The 25,048-nt window shown below is 48.6% G+C and overlaps 2 protein-coding genes across 2 annotated transcripts in view; both read left to right on the top strand.

The window, feature by feature from the left end:
• LOC119726374 (cell surface glycoprotein 1-like) overlaps positions 1–17,427 on the top strand; it is a 30,604-nt gene extending 13,177 nt beyond the window's left edge. Inside the window, exons 3-10 of the mRNA XM_038198029.1 lie at positions 478–672; positions 2,255–2,455; positions 3,556–4,887; positions 5,041–5,234; positions 5,346–5,579; positions 9,078–9,763; positions 16,448–17,144; positions 17,419–17,427. Of these exons, the coding sequence (XP_038053957.1) occupies positions 478–672; positions 2,255–2,455; positions 3,556–4,887; positions 5,041–5,234; positions 5,346–5,579; positions 9,078–9,763; positions 16,448–17,144; positions 17,419–17,427 (3,548 nt within the window). The remainder of the gene's footprint in view (positions 1–477; positions 673–2,254; positions 2,456–3,555; positions 4,888–5,040; positions 5,235–5,345; positions 5,580–9,077; positions 9,764–16,447; positions 17,145–17,418) is intronic.
• Positions 17,428–23,551: 6,124 nt separating this feature from the next.
• On the top strand, positions 23,552–24,837 carry LOC119726373 (zonadhesin-like). The gene is made up of 2 exons (XM_038198028.1): positions 23,552–24,728; positions 24,814–24,837. Exons 1-2 carry the CDS (start codon positions 23,712–23,714, stop codon positions 24,835–24,837), a joined length of 1,041 nt encoding a protein of 346 aa, XP_038053956.1. The 5' UTR covers positions 23,552–23,711.
• Positions 24,838–25,048: the final 211 nt, after the last annotated feature.

The following is a 25,048-nucleotide window of genomic DNA, read 5'->3' as shown; positions in this document are numbered from 1 at the left end:
AGCAGTAGCTTCCGAGAATTTATTTTTGGGTTTCCCGGGTACTTGTGTTTTTTTCAATCGGTTACCAGGTTCCCATACTACCCCTAAAGTGACCCCTAGTTTTTAGTGCGGTGTGAAGGAGGGGGGGGGGGGGGAGGGGGTGTCGATGTGGGGTGTCGATGTGGGGGGTGTCTTGGTCTTGCAGCGTCTACACCACATGTGAAATATTCTGATGTCGCTTGTTGCATGCATGAAGGGCTTAAGCTTAGGCAGAAAATCAAGTCTCCATGTACATTGTTATGGCGAAAGAAAAAAAAAAATCTTTTTTCCTACACATAACCTACAGCTTATTCCAACATTTTATTTGCCACTCTGAATCAATTGCAAAGATTATTGTGCACTTGGGTATCTTTACTTGCTTTGTCTTGTTGGAAATAACAGTGACAGTTTTCTTCCAAAGTTGTTCAGAAATGTAACGTGCCTTGTTTGTTACTACAGGAACACGAACAGTGGATGGAACCGATTACGAATGCAAGGAGGTGGAGGCTGTCTGCCCCGGCGAACTTATATTTACTGGGCTGGTCTGTGGAAGCAACAGCATCACCTACCCATCCAAGTGCGACCTTGTCCGGGAGGTGTGCACACGTGATACGTATCAGACGTTTGAATTCAGCCACCTGGGGCCCTGCACAGGTAAGACAGTTGGCTTTTGTTAATGTATACCTGGCATTGTAGAACAAGTTACTCATGAGAAGTAAGCTTGAGCATCTCTCAGCAAGTGATCATCCTTTAATAATGATAAATATATAATGATAACATTTATAACTCCTTTTCCAAAAGTTACAAAGCGCAACCAAGGACACCTCTGATAGTAGGAAAAACCAAACAAGAACTTTGTCAAGGATTCATTGATCATCCAAGTCATTAGCGTGCCGGGATTGGGCAAGCGGGGGTCCTACCCCCCCCCCCCCACCGTAAAAGCACCCCCCCCCAAAAAAAAAGGGGAAGAAAATGGGACCAAAAAAGACAAACAAGGGCAGTTTGAAGTCATATTTGCTTTAATTTAATACCCCTTTAACAAAATGGGCATCTGCAGGGGTGTCAGTGGAGGTGAGATGGATATTTGTTTCCCCCACCCACCCTCAAGAAAATGATAAATTGAGAATTTGCTAGAGAAAGAACACTGTACAAGGATTTTGGGAACAAAATGTGCTGTGCCCCCCCCCCCTCAATCCTCAATTAAATGAACTGATAGGAAGAACTTTGCAGTGAAGCATTTGCACATTGAATCCAAACTTCATTCAAATAGCAAACTTTTCACTATATACAAATACTAAACAGAATTGTTCAAAAACTTGTTGGATTTTGAGTTTTTGCTGGAGTGACTGCTAAACTTAATCACTTACCAAAGAGTCAACACCTTAAAAGAGGAGTTATTTTTTTTTTCATTTTTACAACTATTCTAGAAAAAGTGGAAAATAAAAAATGAACTTAACAAATTATGAATAGTTACAATGATTAAGAATGTTTCTCCAAAAATGATTCAGTTCTTTTAGCGTTAAGTGTTTATGGCAGATTTCTTACTGAAGACAAATCTTCACACAGGGTGGTCCAAAAAAAAACATGTACTTCCAAAAAAAAAATGTAATTACATGAACCTCCATTTTTCAAAGAACCTAAAGATTGATATGTATGGCTAGGAATTTGTTGAAGAACTCCCAATTCGGATCAGTAGTTCTGATTCCAGCGCCACTTTTGTGAACCAAAGTCAGGGGTTATTTTATTTCATTATTAAAGATAATCATTTTGTTCACTGTGTGGGAAAATCCTAATTAGAACCCTTGACTTAAATTCACAAATATCACCACTAAAACACAATGACCTTAAAACCTCTTTTGTCCAAAAAAATGCGATTTCAAGAATCATCTTCACAATTGTCTTCAAACATCACCAGCGATAAAACCTCAGTTTAAAAGTTGAAAATATTCAATAAATTCCTTTCGAAGGCCCGTCCTTTAAATACCCCTAAACAATATGGAACCGTCTGATCACAACATACCCAAATGCTCATTTCAAATTGATAGACAAATATGTTCGATGTATTAATTGCTCCACCGACCAGTGTTACTTGATCAATAAATATTATATAACTAGTACTAGTTGTGACTAGTGGACTAGTCGACTTGTCGCGACTATTTATCGCAACTAGTCGTGACTATTGAAATGTACTAGTCGCCCAGGCCTTATTTCCATCGTTATTGAATTTCTTCCCCAGATGCTGACTGCCCATCACACTGTAGGGGTGAGGGATTCCACTATGTCTGTGGTATCACGGGATGCAGGGAGCGCACGTTCAGAAACTTCTGCCACCTGAAGAAGGTCAGCTCGGCCTGCAAGCCAGAGCGCCGCATTCCGCTGACTTTCTCCTATAAGGGCTTCTGCCGCAACCCAGGTCGCAGGATATCAAACTGCACTGGTGAGTAGTTGATACTTTTGTCGACGTTGTTCGTCTCTTTACTGTACAGCGCGACCCAAAATACCTGCAACATTTTTTTTTGCGAGGCTCTAGCATCAGCGTGCAAACACATACCGCCATTATTTTTTATACCATTTAAAAGCTTGGGATCTGAACTTTATCCCTGACGAGTATTGGTTTGATATTTAAAAGCCTTACAAATTATTCAAATAAAGGTATGCCTTAAACAAACTCAACCGATTTTAAGGAAAATTGATGATGTGGTACATCAGATGCAAACTTGAGTCACACTTTTAGCGCGCTTTTGAATAGGTGGGATTTGAACTTTATCCCTGATGAGTATTGGTTTGATATTTAAAAGAGTTACAAATTATTCAAATAAAGGTATGTCTTAAACAAACTCAACCGATTTCAAGGAAAATCGATGATGTGGTACATCAGATGCAAACTTGAGTCATACTTTTAGCGAGCTTTTTGAATAGGTGCATACTGGCACGTGAATTTCACAAGAAACTCAGAATAATCTTGAAACGAAGAACAATATTGTGAATTCATTTAAGGTGGAATCTATAATGCAACACAACTGCATGATTTTAAAATGTCATTTTCTCAAGAATCAGTTTTACAACTTCAAGGTAGTTGGTGGTCTATATTTCTGTTACTAAACTCAGAACCCCTTAATGTTGTATACCATTTCAAAGCCCTTTTTTGGCAGAATTCAGATATATGAATGCCTCAGTTCTTAAAAATTCCAACTTAAAGCTCAATTTGTGATTACAGGTCACATATTGAAAAGACTGTGCACTCCCTGTCAGTCCCCCACCTCAATATAGTCCGACAAGATTCAAAATATTTGTGATGGCAAGGAAAACAGACTTAAACTCTGGTTACCCTGTGATTTTGTATAGCCCATCCTAAGTACCTCAAAATGAGTGTTAACCTTCTTTGCGCTGTTGATGGGGAACAATTTTTACAGCATGAACGTCCTCAACTAAATTTTTTCAGGATTTTTTTATGTCAAAGCATATTTATTTCAATGCATAGCCAAACAAAAAATACCTCAAAAACCTAATCCCTATTTTCTTATGCTCTTTTTATAGATGTTGAAATCATGCAGCCCACAGACAAGGACCCAGCTGTGCAAACGGAAATTCCAGAAGACATCAAACTCCAAACTGATGCTCCAAAAACACCTACTGATGCTCCTCTTCCACTGACTGAAAAAGAAGCTGAACCCACCGCTTCTGTAGAAACTACTGATACTCCAGTAAAGCCTACTGATGCTCCAGTTAAACCAACCGATGCTCCCGTTGAACCAACTAATGCTCCTGTTGAACCTACTGCAGATCCAGTCAAACCTACTGATGCACCAGTTCAACCTACCCACAAAGCAGTTGAGCCTACTGATGCTCCTGTAGAACCTACTGTAGCTTCCGTTGAACCAACTGATGCTCCTGTTGAACCAACTTCAGTCCCAGTCGAGGCTACTGATGCACCAGTTAAGCCAACTGATGCTCCAGTTAAACCAACTGATGCTCCAGTTGAACCTACTGCAGCTCCAGTCAAACCTACTGATGAACCAGTTCAACCTACCGACAAAGCAGTTGAGCCTACTGATGCTCCTGTTCAACCTACTGAAGCGCTAGTTGAACCAACTGATGCTGCTGTTGAAACTACTGCAGCTCCAGTCGAACTTACTAATGCACCAGTTCAACCTACCGACAAAGCAGTTGAGCCTACTGATGCTCCTGTTCAACCTACTGCAGCTCCAGTCAAACCTACTGATGCTCCCATTGAACCAACTGATGCTCCAGTCGAGGCTACTGCTGCACCAGTTAAGCCTACTGATGCTCCAGTGAAACCTACTGATGCCCCAGTTGAACCAACTGATGCTGCTGTTGAACCTACTGCAGCTCCAGTCGAACCTACTGATGCACCAGTTGAACCTACCGACAAAGCAGTTGAGCTTACTGATGCTCCTGTTCAACCTACTGAAGCGCCAGTCGAGCCTACTGATGCTGCTGTTGAACCTACTGCAGCTCCAGTCAAACCTACTGATGCTCCCATTGAACCAACTGATGCTCCAGTTGAACCTACTGCAGCTCCAGTCGAGGCTACTGATGCTCCAGTTAAGCATACTGATGCTCCAGTCAAACCTTCTGATGCTGCTGTTGAACCAACTGATGCTCTTGTTGAACCTACTGCAGCTCCAGTCGAGGCTACTGATGCACCAGTTAAGCCTACTGATACTCCAGTCAAACCTACTGATGCTGCTGTTGAACCAACTGATGCTCCTGTTGAATCTACTACAGCTCCAGTCGAATCTACTGATGCTCGCATTGAACCAACTGATGCTCCTGTTGAACCTACTGCAGCTCCAGTTGAGGCTACTAATGCACCAGTTAAGCCTACTGATGCTCCAGTCAAACCTAGTGATGCTGCTGTTGAACCAACTGATGCTCCTGCTGAACCTACTGCAGCTCCAGTCGATGCTACTGATGCACCAGTTAAGCTAACTGATGCTCCAGTAAAACCTACTGATGCTCCAGTTGAACCAACTGATGCTGCTGTTGAACCTACTGCAGCTCCAGTCGAACCTACTAATGCACCAGTTCAACCTACCGATAAAGCAGTTGAGCCTACTGATGCTCCTGTTCAACCTACTGAAGCGCCAGTCGAGCCTACTGATGCTCCTGTTGAACCTACTGCAGCTGCAGTAGAACCTACTGATGCACCAGTTCAATCAACCGACAAAGCAGTTGAGCCCACTGATCCTCCTGTTCAACCTACTGAAGCGCCAGTCGAGCCTACTGATGCTGCTGTTGAACCTACTGCAGCTCCAGTCGAGCCAACTGATGCACCAGTTGAATTGACTGTAATTCCTGGTAAGACTGATGGTAAGAAAGTTGATACTATGCAGACAACTCAAGGTCCAGTCCAAGCTACTGATGCACCAGTTCAACCTACTGAAGCGCCACTCGAGCCTACTGATGCTCCTGTTGAATCTACTACAGCTCCAGTCGAATCTACTGATGCTCGCATTGAACCAACTGATGCTCCTGTTGAACCTACTGCAGCTCCAGTCGAGGCTTCTGATGCACCATTGAAGCCTACTGATGCTCCAGTCAAACCTACTGATGTTGCTGTTGAACCAACTGATGCTCCTGTTGAACCTACTGAAGCTCCAGTCGAGGCTACTGATGCACCAGTTAAGCAAACTGATGCTCCAGTGAAACCTACTGATGCTCCAGTTGAACCAACTGATGCTGCTGTTGAACCTACTGCAGTTCCAGTCGAACCTACTAATGCACCAGTTCAACCTACCGACAAAGAAGTTGAGCCTACTGATGCTGCTGTTGAACCAACTGATGCTGCTGTTGAACCTACTGAAGCTCCAGTCGAGCCTACTGATGCTGCTGTTGAACCTACTGCAGCTCCAGTCGAACCTACTGATCCATCAGTTCAACCTACTGACAAAGCAGTTCAGCCTACTGATGCTCCTGTTGAACCTACTGATGCTCCCATTGAACCAACTGATTCTCCTGTTGAACCTACTGAAGCTCCAGTCGAGGCTACTGATGCACCAGTTAAGCCTACTGATGCTCCAGTGAAACCTACTGATGCCCCAGTTGAAGCAACTGATGCTGCTGTTGAACCTACCGCAGCCCCAGTCGAACGTACTGATGCACCAGTTGAACCTACCGACAAAGCAGTTGAGCCCACTGATGCTCCTGTTGAACCTACTGAAGCGCCAGTCGAGCCTACTGCAGCTCCCATGGAGCCTACGGATGCACCAGTTCAACCTACTGACAAAGCAGTTCAGTCTACTGATACTCCTGTTGAACCTACTGATGCTCCCATTGAACCAACTGATGCTCCTGTTGAACCAACTGAAGCTCCAGTCGAGGCCACTGATGCACCAGTTAAGCCTACTGATGCTCCAGTGAAACCTACTGATGCCCCAGTTGAACCTACCGACAAAGCAGTTGAGCCCACTGATGCTCCTGTTGAACCTACTGAAGCTCCAGTCGAGGCCACTGATGCACCAGTTAAGCCTACTGATGCTCCAGTGAAACCTACTGATGCCCCAGTTGAACCAACTGATGCTGCTGTTGAATCTACTGCAGCTCCATTCGAGGCTACTGATGCACCAGTTAAGCCTACTGATGCTCCAGTCAAACCTACTGATGCTGCTGTTGAACCAACTGATGCTCCTGTTGAACCTACTGAAGCTCCAGTTGAGGCTACTGATGCACCAGTCAAGGCTACTGATGCACCAGTTAAGCCTACTGATGCCCCAGTCAAACCTACTGATGCTGCTGTTGAACCAACTGATGCTCCTGTTGAACCTACTGAAGCTCCAGTCGAGGCTACTGATGCACAAGTTAAGCAAACTGATGCTCCAGTGAAACCTACTGATGCGCCAGTCGAGCCTACTGATGCTCCTGTTGAACCTACTGCAGCTGCAGTCGAACCTACTGATGCACTCGTTCAGCCTACTGACGAAGCAGTTCAGCCTACTGATGCCCCTGTTGAACCTACTGATGGTCCTGTTGAGCCTACTGAAGCTCCCGTTGAGGCTACTGATGCACCAGTCAAGGCTACTGATGCACCAGTTAAGCCTACTGACGAAGCAGTTCAGCCTACTGATGCCCCTGTTGAACCTACTGATGGTCCTGTTCAACCTACTGAAGCGCCAGTCGAGGCTACTGATGCTCCTGTTGAACCTACTGCAGCTCCAGTCGAACCTACTGATGCACCCATTCAACCTACTGACAAAGCAGTTCAGCCTACTGATGCTCCTGTTGAACCTACTGATGCTCCCATTGAACCAACTGATTCTCCTGTTGAACCTACTGAAGCTCCAGTCGAGGCTACTGATGCACCAGTTCAGCCTACTGATGCTCCAGTGAAACCTACTGATCCTGCTGTTGAACCTACTGCAGCCCCAGTCGAACCTACTGATGCACCAGTTCAACCTACCGACAAAGCAGTTGAGCCCACTGATGCTCCTGTTCAACCTACTGAAGCGCCAGTCGAGCCTACTGCAGCTCCTGTTGAGCCTACTGATGCACCAGTTCAACCTACTGACAAAGCAGTTCAGCCTACTGAAACTCCTGTTGAACCTACTGATGCTCCCATTGAACCAACTGATGCTCCTGTTGAACCTACTGCAGCTCCAGTCGAGGCTACTGATGCACCAGTTAAGCCTACTGATGCTCCAGTGAAACCTACTGATGCCCCAGTTAAAGCAACTGATGCTGCTGTTGAACCTACTGCAGCGCCAGTCGAACATACTGATGCACCAGTTGAACCTACCGACAAAGCAGTTGAGCCTACTGATGCTCCTGTTCAACCTACTGAAGCTCCAGTCAAGCCTACTGATGCTGCTGTTGAACCTACTGCAGCTCCAGTCAAACCTACTGATGCTCCCATTGAACCAACTGATGCTCCTGTTGAACCTACTGAAGCTCCAGTCGAGGCTACTGATGCACCAGTCAAGGCTACTGATGCACCAGTTAAGCCTACTGATGCTCCAGTGAAACTTACTGATGCCCCAGTTGAACCAACTGATGCTGCTGTTGAACCTACAGCAGCTCCATTCGAGGCTACTGATGCACCAGTTAAGCCTACTGCAGCGCCAGTCGAACATACTGATGCACCAGTTGAACCTACCGACAAAGCAGTTGAGCCTACTGATGCTCCTGTTCAACCTACTGAAGCTCCAGTCAAGCCTACTGATGCTGCTGTTGAACCTACTGCAGCTCCAGTCAAACCTACTGATGCTCCCATTGAACCAACTGATGCTCCTGTTGAACCTACTGAAGCTCCAGTCGAGGCTACTGATGCACCAGTCAAGGCTACTGATGCACCAGTTAAGCCTACTGATGCTCCAGTGAAACTTACTGATGCCCCAGTTGAACCAACTGATGCTGCTGTTGAACCTACAGCAGCTCCATTCGAGGCTACTGATGCACCAGTTAAGCCTACTGCAGCGCCAGTCGAACATACTGATGCACCAGTTGAACCTACCGACAAAGCAGTTGAGCCTACTGATGCTCCTGTTCAACCTACTGAAGCTCCAGTCAAACCTACTGATGCTCCCATTGAACCAACTGATGCTCCTGTTGAACCTACTGAAGCTCCAGTCGAGGCTACTGATGCACCAGTCAAGGCTACTGATGCACCAGTTAAGCCTACTGATGCTCCAGTGAAACTTACTAATGCCCCAGTTGAACCAACTGATGCTGCTGTTGAACCTACAGCAGCTCCATTCGAGGCTACTGATGCACCAGTTAAGCCTACTGATGCTGCAGTCGAACATACTGATGCACCAGTTGAACCTACCGACAAAGCAGTTGAACCTACTGCAGCTCCAGTCAAACCTACTGATGCTCCCATTGAACCAACTGATGCTCCTGTTGAACCTACTGAAGCTCCAGTCGAGGCTACTGATGCACCAGTCAAATCTACTGATGCACCAGTTAAGCCTACTGATGCTCCAGTGAAACCTACTGATGCTGCTGTTGAACCTACTGATGCTCCCATTGAACCAACTGATTCTCCTGTTGAACCCACTGAAGCTCCAGTCGAGGCTACTGATGCACCAGTTCAGCCTACTGATGCTCCAGTGAAACCTACTGATCCTGCTGTTGAACCTACTGCAGCCCCAGTCGAACCTACTGATGCACCAGTTCAACCTACCGACAAAGCAGTCGAGGCCACTGATGCACCAGTTAAGCCTACTGATGCTCCAGTGAAACCTACTGATGCCCCAGTTGAACCTACAGACAAAGCAGTTGAGCCCACTGATGCTCCTGTTGAACCTACTGAAGCTCCAGTCGAGGCCACTGATGCACCAGTTAAGCCTACTGATGCTCCAGTGAAACCTACTGATGCCCCAGTTGAACCAACTGATGCTTCTGTTGAATCTACTGCAGCTCCATTCAAGGCTACTGATGCACCAGTTAAGCCTACTGATGCCCCAGTCAAACCTACTGATGCTGCTGTTGAACCAACTGATGCTCCTGTTGAACTTACTGAAGCTCCAGTCGAGGCTACTGATGCACTAGTTAAGCAAACTGATGCTCCAGTGAAACCTACTGATGCGCCAGTCGAGCCTACTGATGCTCCTGTTGAACCTACTGCAGCTGCAGTCGAACCTACTGATGCACTCGTTCAGCCTACTGACGAAGCAGTTCAGCCTACTGATGCCCCTGTTGAACCTACTGATGGTCCTGTTGAGCCTACTGAAGCTCCCGTTGAGGCTACTGATGCACCAGTCCAGGCTACTGATGCACCAGTTAAGCCTACTGATGCTCCAGTGAAACCTACTGATGCCCCAGTTAAAGCAACTGATGCTGCTGTTGAACCTACTGCAGCGCCAGTCGAACATACTGATGCACCAGTTGAACCTACCGACAAAGCAGTTGAGCCTACTGATGCTCCTGTTCAACCTACTGAAGCTCCAGTCAAGCCTACTGATGCTGCTGTTGAACCTACTGCAGCTCCAGTCAAACCTACTGATGCTCCCATTGAACCAACTGATGCTCCTGTTGAACCTACTGAAGCTCCAGTCGAGGCTACTGATGCACCAGTCAAGGCTACTGATGCACCAGTTAAGCCTACTGATGCTCCAGTGAAACTTACTGATGCCCCAGTTGAACCAACTGATGCTGCTGTTGAACCTACAGCAGCTCCATTCGAGGCTACTGATGCACCAGTTAAGCCTACTGCAGCGCCAGTCGAACATACTGATGCACCAGTTGAACCTACCGACAAAGCAGTTGAGCCTACTGATGCTCCTGTTCAACCTACTGAAGCTCCAGTCAAACCTACTGATGCTCCCATTGAACCAACTGATGCTCCTGTTGAACCTACTGAAGCTCCAGTCGAGGCTACTGATGCACCAGTCAAGGCTACTGATGCACCAGTTAAGCCTACTGATGCTCCAGTGAAACTTACTGATGCCCCAGTTGAACCAACTGATGCTGCTGTTGAACCTACAGCAGCTCCATTCGAGGCTACTGATGCACCAGTTAAGCCTACTGATGCTGCAGTCGAACATACTGATGCACCAGTTGAACCTACCGACAAAGCAGTTGAACCTACTGCAGCTCCAGTCAAACCTACTGATGCTCCCATTGAACCAACTGATGCTCCTGTTGAACCTACTGAAGCTCCAGTCGAGGCTACTGATGCACCAGTCAAATCTACTGATGCACAAGTTAAGCCTACTGATGCTCCAGTGAAACCTACTGATGCTGCTGTTGAACCAACTGATGCTCCTGTTGAACCTACTGAAGCTCCAGTTGAGGCTACTGATGCACCAGTCAAGGCTACTGATGCACCAGTTAAGCCTACTGATGCCCCAGTCAAACCTACTGATGCTGCTGTTGAACCAACTGATGCTCCTGTTGAACTTACTGAAGCTCCAGTCGAGGCTACTGATGCACTAGTTAAGCAAACTGATGCTCCAGTGAAACCTACTGATGCGCTAGTCGAGCCTACTGATGCTCCTGTTGAACCTACTGCAGCTGCAGTCGAACCTACTGATGCACTCGTTCAGCCTACTGACGAAGCAGTTCAGCCTACTGATGCCCCTGTTGAACCTACTGATGGTCCTGTGGAGCCTACTGAAGCTCCCGTTGAGGCTACTGATGCACCAGTAAAGGCTACTGATGCACCAGTTAAGCCTTCTGACGAAGCAGTTCAGCCTACTGATGCCCCTGTTGAACCTACTGATGGTCCTGTTCAACCTACTGAAGCGCCAGTCGAGGCTACTGATGCTCCTGTTGAACCTACTGCAACTCCAGTCGAACCTACTGATGCACCCATTCAACCTACTGACAAAGCAGTTCAGCCTACTGATGCTCCTGTTGAACCTACTGATGCTCCCATTGAACCAACTGATTCTCCTGTTGAACCCACTGAAGCTCCAGTCGAGGCTACTGATGCACCAGTTCAGCCTACTGATGCTCCAGTGAAACCTACTGATCCTGCTGTTGAACCTACTGCAGCCCCAGTCGAACCTACTGATGCACCAGTTCAACCTACCGACAAAGCAGTCGAGGCCACTGATGCACCAGTTAAGCCTACTGATGCTCCAGTGAAACCTACTGATGCCCCAGTTGAACCTACAGACAAAGCAGTTGAGCCCACTGATGCTCCTGTTGAACCTACTGAAGCTCCAGTCGAGGCCACTGATGCACCAGTTAAGCCTACTGATGCTCCAGTGAAACCTACTGATGCCCCAGTTGAACCAACTGATGCTGCTGTTGAATCTACTGCAGCTCCATTCGAGGCTACTGATGCACCAGTTAAGCCTACTGATGCTCCAGTCAAACCTACTGATGCTGCTGTTGAACCAACTGATGCTCCTGTTGAACCTACTGAAGCTCCAGTTGAGGCTACTGATGCACCAGTCAAGGCTACTGATGCACCAGTTAAGCCTACTGATGCCCCAGTCAAACCTACTGATGCTGCTGTTGAACCAACTGATGCTCCTGTTGAACTTACTGAAGCTCCAGTCGAGGCTACTGATGCACTAGTTAAGCAAACTGATGCTCCAGTGAAACCTACTGATGCGCCAGTCGAGCCTACTGATGCTCCTGTTGAACCTACTGCAGCTGCAGTCGAACCTACTGATGCACTCGTTCAGCCTACTGACGAAGCAGTTCAGCCTACTGATGCCCCTGTTGAACCTACTGATGGTCCTGTTGAGCCTACTGAAGCTCCCGTTGAGGCTACTGATGCACCAGTCCAGGCTACTGATGCACCAGTTAAGCCTACTGACGAAGCAGTTCAGCCTACTGATGCCCCTGTTGAACCTACTGATGGTCCTGTTCAACCTACTGAAGCGCCAGTCGAGGCTACTGATGCTGCTGTTGAACCTACTGCAGCTCCAGTCGAACCTACTGATGCACCCATTCAACCTACTGACAAAGCAGTTCAGCCTACTGATGCTCCTCTTGAACCTACTGATGCTCCCATTGAACCAACTGATTCTCCTGTTGAACCTACTGAAGCTCCAGTCGAGGCTACTGATGCACCAGTTCAGCCTACTGATGCTCCAGTGAAACCTACTGATCCTGCTGTTGAACCTACTGCAGCCCCAGTCGAACCTACTGATGCACCAGTTCAACCTACCGACAAAGCAGTTGAGCCCACTGATGCTCCTGTTCAACCTACTGAAGCGCCAGTCGAGCCTACTGCAGCTCCTGTTGAGCCTACTGATGCACCAGTTCAACCTACTGACAAAGCAGTTCAGCCTACTGAAACTCCTGTTGAACCTACTGATGCTCCCATTGAACCAACTGATGCTCCTGTTGAACCTACTGCAGCTCCAGTCGAGGCTACTGATGCACCAGTTAAGCCTACTGATGCTCCAGTGAAACCTACTGATGCCCCAGTTAAAGCAACTGATGCTGCTGTTGAACCTACTGCAGCGCCAGTCGAACATACTGATGCACCAGTTGAACCTACCGACAAAGCAGTTGAGCCTACTGATGCTCCTGTTCAACCTACTGAAGCTCCAGTCAAGCCTACTGATGCTGCTGTTGAACCTACTGCAGCTCCAGTCAAACCTACTGATGCTCCCATTGAACCAACTGATGCTCCTGTTGAACCTACTGAAGCTCCAGTCGAGGCTACTGATGCACCAGTCAAGGCTACCGATGCACCAGTTAAGCCTACTGATGCTCCAGTGAAACCAACTGATGCCCCAGTTGAACCAACTGATGCTGCTGTTGAACCTACTGCAGCTCCATTCGAGGCTACTGATGCACCAGTTAAGCCTACTGATGCTCCAGTCGAACATACTGATGCACCAGTTGAACCTACCGACAAAGCAGTTGAGCCTACTGATGCTCCTGTTCAACCTACTGAAGCTCCAGTCAAGCCTACTGATGCTGCTGTTGAACCTACTGCAGCTCCAGTCAAACCTACTGATGCTCCCATTGAACCAACTGATGCTCCTGTTGAACCTACTGAAGCTCCAGTCGAGGCTACTGATGCACCAGTCAAGGCTACTGATGCACCAGTTCAGCCTACTGATGCTCCAGTGAAACCTACTGATGCTGCTGTTGAACCAACTGATGCTCCTGTTGAACCTACTGAAGCTCCAGTTGAGGCTACTGATGCACCAGTCAAGGCTACTGATGCACCAGTTAAGCCTACTGATGCCCCAGTCAAACCTACTGATGCTCCTGTTGAACTTACTGAAGCTCCAGTCGAGGCTACTGATGCACTAGTTAAGCAAACTGATGCTCCAGTGAAACCTACTGATGCGCCAGTCGAGCCTACTGATGCTCCTGTTGAACCTACTGCAGCTGCAGTCGAACCTACTGATGCACTCGTTCAGCCTACTGACGAAGCAGTTCAGCCTACTGATGCCCCTGTTGAACCTACTGATGGTCCTGTTGAGGCTACTGAAGCTCCCGTTGAGGCTACTGATGCACCAGTCAAGGCTACTGATGCACCAGTTAAGCCTACTGACGAAGCAGTTCAGCCTACTGATGCCCCTGTTGAACCTACTGATGGTCCTGTTCAACCTACTGAAGCGCCAGTCGAGGCTACTGATGCTCCTGTTGAACCTACTGCAGCTCAAGTCGAATCTACTGATGCACCCATTCAACCTACTGACAAAGCAGTTCAGCCTACTGACGCTCCTGTTGAACCTACTGATGCTCCCATTGAACCAACTGATTCTCCTGTTGAACCTACTGAAGCTCCAGTCGAGGCTACTGATGCACCAGTTCAGCCTACTGATGCTCCAGTGAAACCTACTGATCCTGCTGTTGAACCTACTGCAGCCCCAGTCGAACCTACTGATGCACCAATTCAACCTACCGACAAAGCAGTCGAGGCCACTGATGCACCAGTTAAGCCTACTGATGCTCCAGTGAAACCTACTGATGCCCCAGTTGAACCTACCGACAAAGCAGTTGAGCCCACTGATGCTCCTGTTGAACCTACTGAAGCTCCAGTCGAGGCCACTGAAGCACCAGTTAAGCCTACTGATGCTCCAGTGAAACCTACTGATGCCCCAGTTGAACCAACTGATGCTGCTGTTGAATCTACTGCAGCTCCATTCGAGGCTACTGATGCACCAGTTAAGCCTACTGATGCTCCAGTCAAACCTACTGATGCTCCCATTGAACCAACTGATTCTCCTGTTGAACCTACTGAAGCTCCAGTCGAGGCTACTGATGCACCAGTTCAGCCTACTGATGCTCCAGTGAAACCTACTGATCCTGCTGTTGAACCTACTGCAGCCCCAGTCGAACCTACTGATGCACCCGTTCAACCTACCGACAAAGCAGTTGAGCCCACTGATGCTCCTGTTCAACCTACTGAAGCGCTTGTCGAGCCTACTGCAGCTCCTGTGGAGCCTACTGATGCACCAGTTCAACCTACTGACAAAGCAGTTCAGCCTACTGAAACTCCTGTTGAACCTACTGATGCTCCCATTGAACCAACTGATGCTCCTGTTGAACCTACTGCAGCTCCAGTCGAGGCTACTGATGCACCAGTTAAGCCTACTGATGCTCCAGTGAAACCTACTGATGCCCCAGTTAAAGCAACTGATGCTGCTGTTGAACCTACTGCAGCGCCAGTCGAACATACTGATGCACCAGTTGAACCTACCGACAAAGCAGTTGAGCCTACTGATGCTCCTGTTCAACCTACTGAAGCTCCAGTCAAGCCTACTGATGCTGCTGTTGAACCTACTGCAGCTCCAGTCAAACCTACTGATGCTCCCATTGAACCAACTGATGCTCCTGTTGAACCTACTGAAGCTCCAGTCGAGGCTACTGATGCACCAGTCAAGGCTACTGATGCACCAGTTAAGCCTACTGATGCTCCAGTGAAACCTACTGATGCCCCAGTTGAACCAACTGATGCTGCTGTTGAACCTACAGCAGCTCCATTCGAGGCTACTGATGCACCAGTTAAGCCTACTGATGCTCCAGTCGAACATACTGATGCACCAGTTGAACCTACCGACAAAGCAGTTGAGCCTACTGATGCTCCTGTTCAACCTACTGAAGCTCCAGTCAAGCCCACTGATGCTGCTGTTGAACCTACTGCAGCTCCAGTCAAACCTACTGATGCTCCCATTGAACCAACTGATGCTCCTGTTGAACCTACTGAAGCTCCAGTCGAGGCTACTGATGCACCAGTCAAGGCTACTGATGCACCAGTTAAGCCTACTGATGCTCCATTGAAACCTACTGATGCTGCTGTTGAACCAACTGATGCTCCTGTTGAACCTACTGAAGCTCCAGTTGAGGCTACTGATGCACCAGTCAAGGCTACTGATGCACCAGTTAAGCCTACTGATGCCCCAGTCAAACCTACTGATGCTGCTGTTGAACCAACTTATGCTCCTGTTGAACTTACTGAAGCTCCAGTCGAGGCTACTGATGCACTAGTTAAGCAAACTGATGCTCCAGTGAAACCTACTGATGCGCCAGTTGAACCAACTGATGCTGCTGTTGAACCTACTGCAGCTCCATTCGAGGCTACTGATGCACCAGTTAAGCCTACTGATGCTCCAGTCGAACATACTGATGCACCAGTTGAACCTACCGACAAAGCAGTTGAGCCTACTGATGCTCCTGTTCAACCTACTGAAGCTCCAGTCAAGCCTACTGATGCTGCTGTTGAACCTACTGCAGCTCCAGTCAAACCTACTGATGCTCCCATTGAACCAACTGATGCTCCTGTTGAACCTACTGAAGCTCCAGTTGAGGCTACTGATGCACCAGTCAAGGCTACTGATGCACCAGTTCAGCCTACTGATGCTCCAGTGAAACCTACTGATGCTGCTGTTGAACCAACTGATGCTCCTGTTGAACCTACTGAAGCTCCAGTTGAGGCTACTGATGCACCAGTCAAGGCTACTGATGCACCAGTTAAGCCTACTGATGCCCCAGTCAAACCTACTGATGCTGCTGTTGAACCAACTGATGCTCCTGTTGAACTTACTGAAGCTCCAGTCGAGGCTACTGATGCACTAGTTAAGCAAACTGATGCTCCAGTGAAACCTACTGATGCGCCAGTCGAGCCTACTGATGCTCCTGTTGAACCTACTGCAGCTGCAGTCGAACCTACTGATGCACTCGTTCAGCCTACTGACGAAGCAGTTCAGCCTACTGATTCCCCTGTTGAACCTACTGATGGTCCTGTTGAGCCTACTGAAGCTCCCGTTGAGGCTACTGATGCACCAGTCAAGGCTACTGATGCACCAGTTAAGCCTACTGACGAAGCAGTTCAGCCTACTGATGCCCCTGTTGAACCTAGTGATGGTCCTGTTCAACCTACTGAAGCGCCAGTCGAGGCTACTGATGCTCCTGTTGAACCTACTGCAGCTCAAGTCGAATCTACTGATGCACCCATTCAACCTACTGACAAAGCAGTTCAGCCTACTGACGCTCCTGTTGAACCTACTGATGCTCCCATTGAACCAACTGATTCTCCTGTTGAACCTACTGAAGCTCCAGTCGAGGCTACTGATGCACCAGTTCAGCCTACTGATGCTCCAGTGAAACCTACTGATCCTGCTGTTGAACCTACTGCAGCCCCAGTCGAACCTACTGATGCACCAATTCAACCTACCGATAAAGCAGTCGAGGCCACTGATGCACCAGTTAAGCCTACTGATGCTCCAGTGAAACCTACTGATGCCCCAGTTGAACCTACCGACAAAGCAGTTGAGCCCACTGATGCTCCTGTTGAACCTACTGAAGCTCCAGTCGAGGCCACTGATGCACCAGTTAAGCCTACTGATGCTCCAGTGAAACCTACTGATGCCCCAGTTGAACCAACTGATGCTGCTGTTGAATCTACTGCAGCACCATTCGAGGCTACTGATGCACCAGTTAAGCCTACTGATGCTCCAGTCAAACCTACTGATGCTCCCATTGAACCAACTGATTCTCCTGTTGAGCCTACTGAAGCTCCAGTAGAGGCTACTGATGCACCAGTTCAGCCTACTGATGCTCCAGTGAAACCTACTGATCCTGCTGTTGAACCTACTTCAGCCCCAGTCGAACCTACTGATGCACCCGTTCAACCTACCGACAAAGCAGTTGAGCCCACTGATGCTCCTGTTCAACCTACTGAAGCGCTTGTCGAGCCTACTGCAGCTCCTGTGGAGCCTACTGATGCACCAGTTCAACCTACTGACAAAGCAGTTCAGCCTACTGAAACTCCTGTTGAACCTACTGATGCTCCCATTGAACCAACTGATGCTCCTGTTGAACCTACTGCAGCTCCAGTCGAGGCTACTGATGCACCAGTTAAGCCTACTGATGCTCCAGTGAAACCTACTGATGCCCCAGTTAAAGCAACTGATGCTGCTGTTGAACCTACTGCAGCGCCAGTCGAACATACTGATGCACCAGTTGAACCTACCGACAAAGCAGTTGAGCCTACTGATGCTCCTGTTCAACCTACTGAAGCTCCAGTCAAGCCTACTGATGCTGCTGTTGAACCTACTGCAGCTCCAGTCAAACCTACTGATGCTCCCATTGAACCAACTGATGCTCCTGTTGAACCTACTGAAGCTCCAGTCGAGGCTACTGATGCACCAGTCAAGGCTACTGATGCACCAGTTAAGCCTACTGATGCTCCAGTGAAACCTACTGATGCCCCAGTTGAACCAACTGATGCTGCTGTTGAACCTACAGCAGCTCCATTCGAGGCTACTGATGCACCAGTTAAGCCTACTGATGCTCCAGTCGAACATACTGATGCACCAGTTGAACCTACCGACAAAGCAGTTGAGCCTACTGATGCTCCTGTTCAACCTACTGAAGCTCCAGTCAAGCCCACTGATGCTGCTGTTGAACCTACTGCAGCTCCAGTCAAACCTACTGATGCTCCCATTGAACCAACTGATGCTCCTGTTGAACCTACTGAAGCTCCAGTCGAGGCTACTGATGCACCAGTCAAGGCTACTGATGCACCAGTTAAGCCTACTGATGCTCCATTGAAACCTACTGATGCTGCTGTTGAACCAACTGATGCTCCTGTTGAACCTACTGAAGCTCCAGTTGAGGCTACTAATGCACCAGTCAAGGCTACTGATGCACCAGTTAAGCCTACTGATGCCCCAGTCAAACCTACTGATGCTGCTGTTGAACCAACTTATGCTCCTGTTGAACTTACTGAAGCTCCAGTCGAGGCTACTGATGCACTAGTTAAGCAAACTGATGCTCCAGTGAAACCTACTGATGCGCCAGTCGAGCCTACTGATGCTCCTGTTGAACCTTCTGCAGCTGCAGTCGAACCTACTGATGCACTCGTTCAGCCTACTGACAAAGCAGTTCAGCCTACTGATGCCCCTGTTGAACCTACTGATGGTCCTGTTGAGCCTACTGAAGCTCCCGTTGAGGCTACTGATGCACCAGTCCAGGCTACTGATGCACCAGTTAAGCCTACTGACGAAGCAGTTCAGCCTACTGATGCCCCTGTTGAACCTACTGAAGCTCCAGTCGAGGCTACTGATGCACCAGTTCAGCCTACTGATGCTCCAGTAAAACCTACTGATCCTGCTGTTGAACCTACTGCAGCCCCAGTCGAACCTACTGATGCACCCGTTCAACCTACCGACAAAGCAGTTGAGCCCACTGATGCTCCTGTTCAACCTACTGAAGCGTTTGTCGAGCCTACTGCAGCTCCTGTGGAGCCTACTGATGCACCAGTTCAACCTACTGACAAAGCAGTTCAGCCTACTGAAACTCCTGTTGAACCTACTGATGCTCCCATTGAACCAACTGATGCTCCTGTTGAACCTACTGCAGCTCCAGTCGAGGCTACTGATGCACCAGTTAAGCCTACTGATGCTCCAGTGAAACCTACTGATGCCCCAGTTAAAGCAACTGATGCTGCTGTTGAACCTACTGCAGCGCCAGTCGAACATACTGATGCACCAGTTGAACCTACCGACAAAGCAGTTGAGCCTACTGATGCTCCTGTTCAACCTACTGAAGCTCCAGTCAAGCCTACTGATGCTGCTGTTGAACCTACTGCAGCTCCAGTCAAACCTACTGATGCTCCCATTGAACCAACTGATGCTCCTGTTGAACCTACTGAAGCTCCAGTCGAGGCTACTGATGCACCAGTCAAGGCTACTGATGCACCAGTTAAGCCTACTGATGCTCCAGTCAAACCTACTGATGCTGCTGTTGAACCAACTGATGCTCCTGTTGAACCTACTGAAGCTCCAGTTGAGGCTACTGATCCACCAGTCAAGGTTACTGATGCACCAGTTAAGCCTACTGATGCCCCAGTCAAACCTACTGATGCTGCTGTTGAACCAACTGATGCTCCTGTTGAACTTACTGAAGCTCCAGTCGAGGCTACTGATGCACTAGTTAAGCAAACTGATGCTCCAGTGAAACCTACTGATGCGCCAGTCGAGCCTACTGATGCTCCTGTTGAACCTACTGCAGCTGCAGTCGAACCTACTGATGCCCTCGTTCAGCCTACTGACGAAGCAGTTCAGCCTACTGATGCCCCTGTTGAACCTACTGATGGTCCTGTTGAGCCTACTGAAGCTCCCGTTGAGGCTACTGATGCACCAGTCAAGGCTACTGATGCACCAGTTAAGCCTACTGACGAAGCAGTTCAGCCTACTGATGCCTCTGTTGAACCTACTGATGGTCCTGTTCAACTTTCTGAAGCGCCAGTCGAGGCTACTGATGCTCCTGTTGAACCTACTGCAGCTCCAGTCGAACCTACTGATGCACCCATTCAACCTACTGACAAAGCAGTTCAGCCTACTGATGCTCCTGTTGAACCTACTGATGCTCCCATTGAACCAACTGATTCTCCTGTTGAACCTACTGAAGCTCCAGTCGAAGCTACTGATGCACCAGTTCAGCCTACTGATGCTCCAGTGAAACCTACTGATCCTGCTGTTGAACCTACTTCAGCCCCAGTCGAACCTACTGATGCACCAGTTCAACCTACCGCCAAAGCAGTTGAGCCCACTGATGCTCCTGTTCAACCTACTGAAGCGCCAGTCGAGCCTACTGCAGCTCCTGTGGAGCCTACTGATGCACCAGTTCAACCTACTGACAAAGCAGTTCAGCCTACTGAAACTCCTGTTGAACCTACTGATGCTCCCATTGAACCAACTGATGCTCCTGTTGAACCTACTGCAGCTCCAGTCGAGGCTACTGATGCACCAGTTAAGCCTACTGATGCTCCAGTGAAACCTACTGATGCCCCAGTTAAAGCAACTGATGCTGCTGTTGAACCTACTGCAGCGCCAGTCGAACATACTGATGCACCAGTTGAACCTACCGACAAAGCAGTTGAGCCTACTGATGCTCCTGTTCAACCTACTGAAGCTCCAGTCAAGCCTACTGATGCTGCTGTTGAACCTACTGCAGCTCCAGTCAAACCTACTGATGCTCCCATTGAACCAACTGATGGTCCTGTTGAACCTACTGAAGCTCCAGTCGAGGCTACTGATGCACCAGTCAAGGCTACTGATGCACCAGTTAAGCTTACTGATGCTCCAGTGAAACCTACTTATGCCCCAGTTGAACCAACTGATGCTGCTGTTGAACCTACTGCAGCTCCATTCGAGGCTACTGATGCACCAGTTAAGCCTACTGATGCTCCAGTCGAACATACTGATGCACCAGTTGAACCTACCGACAAAGCAGTTGAGTCTACTGATGCTCCTGTTCAACCTACTGAAGCTCCAGTCAAGCCTACTGATGCTGCTGTTGAACCTACTGCAGCTCCAGTCAAACCTACTGATGCTCCCATTGAACCAACTGATGCTCCTGTTGAACCTACTGAAGCTCCAGTCGAGGCTACTGATGCACCAGTCAAGGCTACTGATGCACCAGTTAAGCCTACTGATGCTCCAGTGAAACCTACTGATGCTGCTGTTGAACCAACTGATGCTCCTGTTGAACCTACTGAAGCTCCAGTTGAGGCTACTGATGCACCAGTCAAGGCTACTGATGCACCAGTTAAGCCTACTGATGCCCCAGTCAAACCTACTGATGCTGCTGTTGAGCCAACTGATGCTCCTGTTGAACCTACTCCAGCTCCAGTCAAACCTACCGATGCACCAGTTGAACCTACCGACAAAGCAGTTGAGCCTACTGATGCTCCTGTTCAACCTACTGAAGCTCCAGTCAAGCCTACTGATGCTGCTGTTGAACCTACTGCAGCTCCAGTCAAACCTACTGATGCTCCCATTGAACCAACTGATGGTCCTGTTGAACCTACTGAAGCTCCAGTCGAGGTTACTGATGCACCAGTCAAGGCTACTGATGCACCAGTTAAGCCTACTGATGCTCCAGTGAAACCTACTGATGCTGCTGTTGAACCAACTGATGCTCCTGTTGAACCTACTGAAGCTCCTGTCGAGGCTACTGATGCACCAGTTAAGCAAACTGATGCTCCAGTGAAACCTACTGACGAAGCAGTTCAGCCTACTGATGCTCCTGTTGAACCTACTGATGCTCCCATTGAACCAACTGATTCTCCTGTAGAACATACTGAAGCTCCAGTTGAGGCTACTGATGCACCAGTTATGCCTACTGATGCTCCAGTGAAACCTACTGATGCTCCTGTTGAACCTACTGATGCTCCCATTGAACCAACTGATTCTCCTGTTGAACCTACTGAAGCTCCAGTCGAGGCTACTGATGCACTAGTTCAGCCTACTGATGCTCCAGTGAAACCTACTGATCCTGCTGTTGAACCTACTGCAGCCCCAGTCGAACCTACTGATGCACCAGTTCAACCTTCCGACAAAGCAGTTGAACCAACTGATGCTGCTGTTGAACCTACTGCAGCTCCATTCGAGGCTACTGATGCACCAGTTAAGCCTACTGATGCTCCAGTCGAACCTACTGATTCTTCTGTTGAACCAACTGATGCTCCTGTTGAACCTACTGAAGCTCCCGTCGAGGCTACTGATACACCAGTTAAGCTAACTGATGCTCCAGTGAAACCTACTGATGCGCCAGTCGAGCCTACTGATGCGCCTGTTGAAACTACTGCAGCTCCAGTCGAACCTACTGATGCACCCGTTCAACCTACTGACGAAGCAGTTGAGCCTACTGATGCTCCTGTTCAACCTACTGATGCTCCCATTGAACCAACTGATTCTCCTGTAGAACGTACTGAAGCTCCAGTCGAGGCTACTGATGCACCAGTTATGCCTACTGATGCTCCAGTGAAAGCTACTGATGCCCCAGTTGAAGCAACTGATGCTGCTGTTGAACCTACTGAAGCCCCAGTCGAAGCTACTGATGCACCCGTTCAACCTACCGACAAAGCAGTTGAGCCCACTGATGCTCCTGTTCAACCTACTGAAGCGCCAGTCGAGCCTACTGATGCTCCTGTCGAACCTACTGCAGCTCCTGTGGAGCTTACCGATGCACCCGTTCAACCTACTGACAAAGCAGTTCAGCCTACTGATACTCCTATTGAACCTACTGATGCTCCCATTGAACCAACTGCTTCTCCTGTTGAACCTACTGAAGCTCCAGTCGAGGCTACTGATGCACCAGTTAAGCCTACTGATGCTCCAGTGAAACCTACTGATGCCCCAGTTGAACCAACTGATGCTGCTGTTGAACCTACTGCAGCTCCAGTCAAACCTACTGATGCTCCCATTGAACCAACTGATGCTCCAGTCGAACCTACTGCAGCTCCAGTCAAACCTACTGATGCTCCCATTGAACCAACTGATGCTCCAGTTGAACCTACTGCAGCTCCAGTCAAGGCTACTGATGCACCAGTTAAGCCTACTGATGCTCCTGTTCAACCTACTGAAGCGCCAGTGAAGCCTACTGATGCTGCTTTCGAACCTACTGCAGCTCCAGTCAAACCTACTGATGCTCCCATTGAACCAACTGATGCTCCAGTCGATCCTACTGCAGCTCCAGTCAAACCTACTGATGCTCCCATTGAACCAACTGATGCTCCAGTTGAACCTACTGCAGCTCCAGTCAAGGCTACTGATGCACCAGTTAAGCCTACTGATGCTCCAGTCAAACCTACTGATGCTGCTGTTGATCCAACTGATGCTCCTGTTGAACCTACTGAAGCTCCAGTCGAGGCTACTGATGCTCCAGTAAAACATACTGATGCTCCAGTTGAACCAACTGATGCTGCTTTTGAACCTACTTCAGCTCCAGTCGAACCAACTGACGCACCAGTTGATTTGACTGTCATTCCTGGTAAGACTGATGGTAAGACAGTTGATACTATGCAGACAACTCAAGGTCCAGGCCAAGCTACTGATGCACCAGTTAAACCTACTGAAGCGCCACTCGAGTCTACTGATGCTGCTGTTGAATCTACTACAGCTCCAGTCGAATCTACTGATACTCGCATTGAACCAACTGATGCTCCTGTTGACCCTACTGCAGCTCCAGTCGAGGCTACTGATGCACCAGTTAAGCCTACTAATGCTCCAGTCAAACCTACTGATGCTGCTGTTGAACCAACTGATGCTCCTGTTGAACCTTCTGAAGCTCCAGTCGAGGCTACTGATGCACCAGTTCAGCAAACTGATGCTCGAGTGAAACCTACTGAAGCTCCAGTTGAACCAACTGATGCTGCTGTTGAACCTACAGCAGCTCCAGTCGAACCTACTGATGCACCCGTTCAACCTACCGACAAAGCAGTTGAGCCCACTGATGCTCCTGTTCAACCTACTGAAGCACCAGTCGAGCCTACTGATGCTCCTGTCGAACCTACTGCAGCTCCTGTAGAGCCTACCGATGCACCCGTTCAACGTACTGACAAAGCAGTTCAGCCTACTGATACTCCTATTGAACCTACTGATGCTCCCATTGAACCAACTGATGCTCCTGTTGAACCTACTGAAGCTCCAGTCGAGGCTACTGATTCACCAGTTAAGCCTACTGATGCTCCAGTGAAACCTACTGATGCCCCAGTTGAACCAACTGATGCTGCTGTTGAACCTACTTCAGCTCCAGTCGAACCAACTGACGCACCAGTTGAATTGACTGTCATTCCTGGTAAGACTGATGGTAAGACAGTTGATACTATGCAGACAACTCAAGGTCCAGTCCAAGCTACTGATGCACCAGTTAAACCTACTGAAGTGCCACTCGAGCCTACTGATGCTCCTGTTGAATCTACTACAGCTCCAGTCGAATCTACTGATACTCGCATTGAACCAACTGATGCTCCTGTTGACCCTACTGCAGCTCCAGTCGAGGCTACCGATGCACCAGTTAAGCCTACTAATGCTCCAGTCAAACCTACTGATGCTGCTGTTAAACCAACTGATGCTCCTGTTGAACCTTCTGAAGCTCCAGTCGAGGCTACTGATGCACCAGTTCAGCAAACTGATGCTCAAGTGAAACCTACTGAAGCTCCAGTTGAACCAACTGATGCTGCTGTTGAACCTACAGCAGCTCCAGTCGAACCTACTGATGCACCCGTTCAACCTTCCGACAAAGCAGTTGAGCCCACTGATGCTCCTGTTCAACCTACTGAAGCACCAGTCGAGCCTACTGATGCTCCTGTCGAACCTACTGCAGCTCCTGTGGAGCCTACCGATGCACCCGTTCA

Source organism: Patiria miniata, unplaced genomic scaffold (genome assembly GCF_015706575.1).
Source record: "Patiria miniata isolate m_02_andy unplaced genomic scaffold, ASM1570657v1 HiC_scaffold_2, whole genome shotgun sequence".
NCBI classification, from domain to species: Eukaryota; Metazoa; Echinodermata; class Asteroidea; order Valvatida; family Asterinidae; genus Patiria; species Patiria miniata.
Note: the sequence above shows the minus strand (reverse complement) of the source record. Positions and strands in the feature narration are given on the sequence as shown.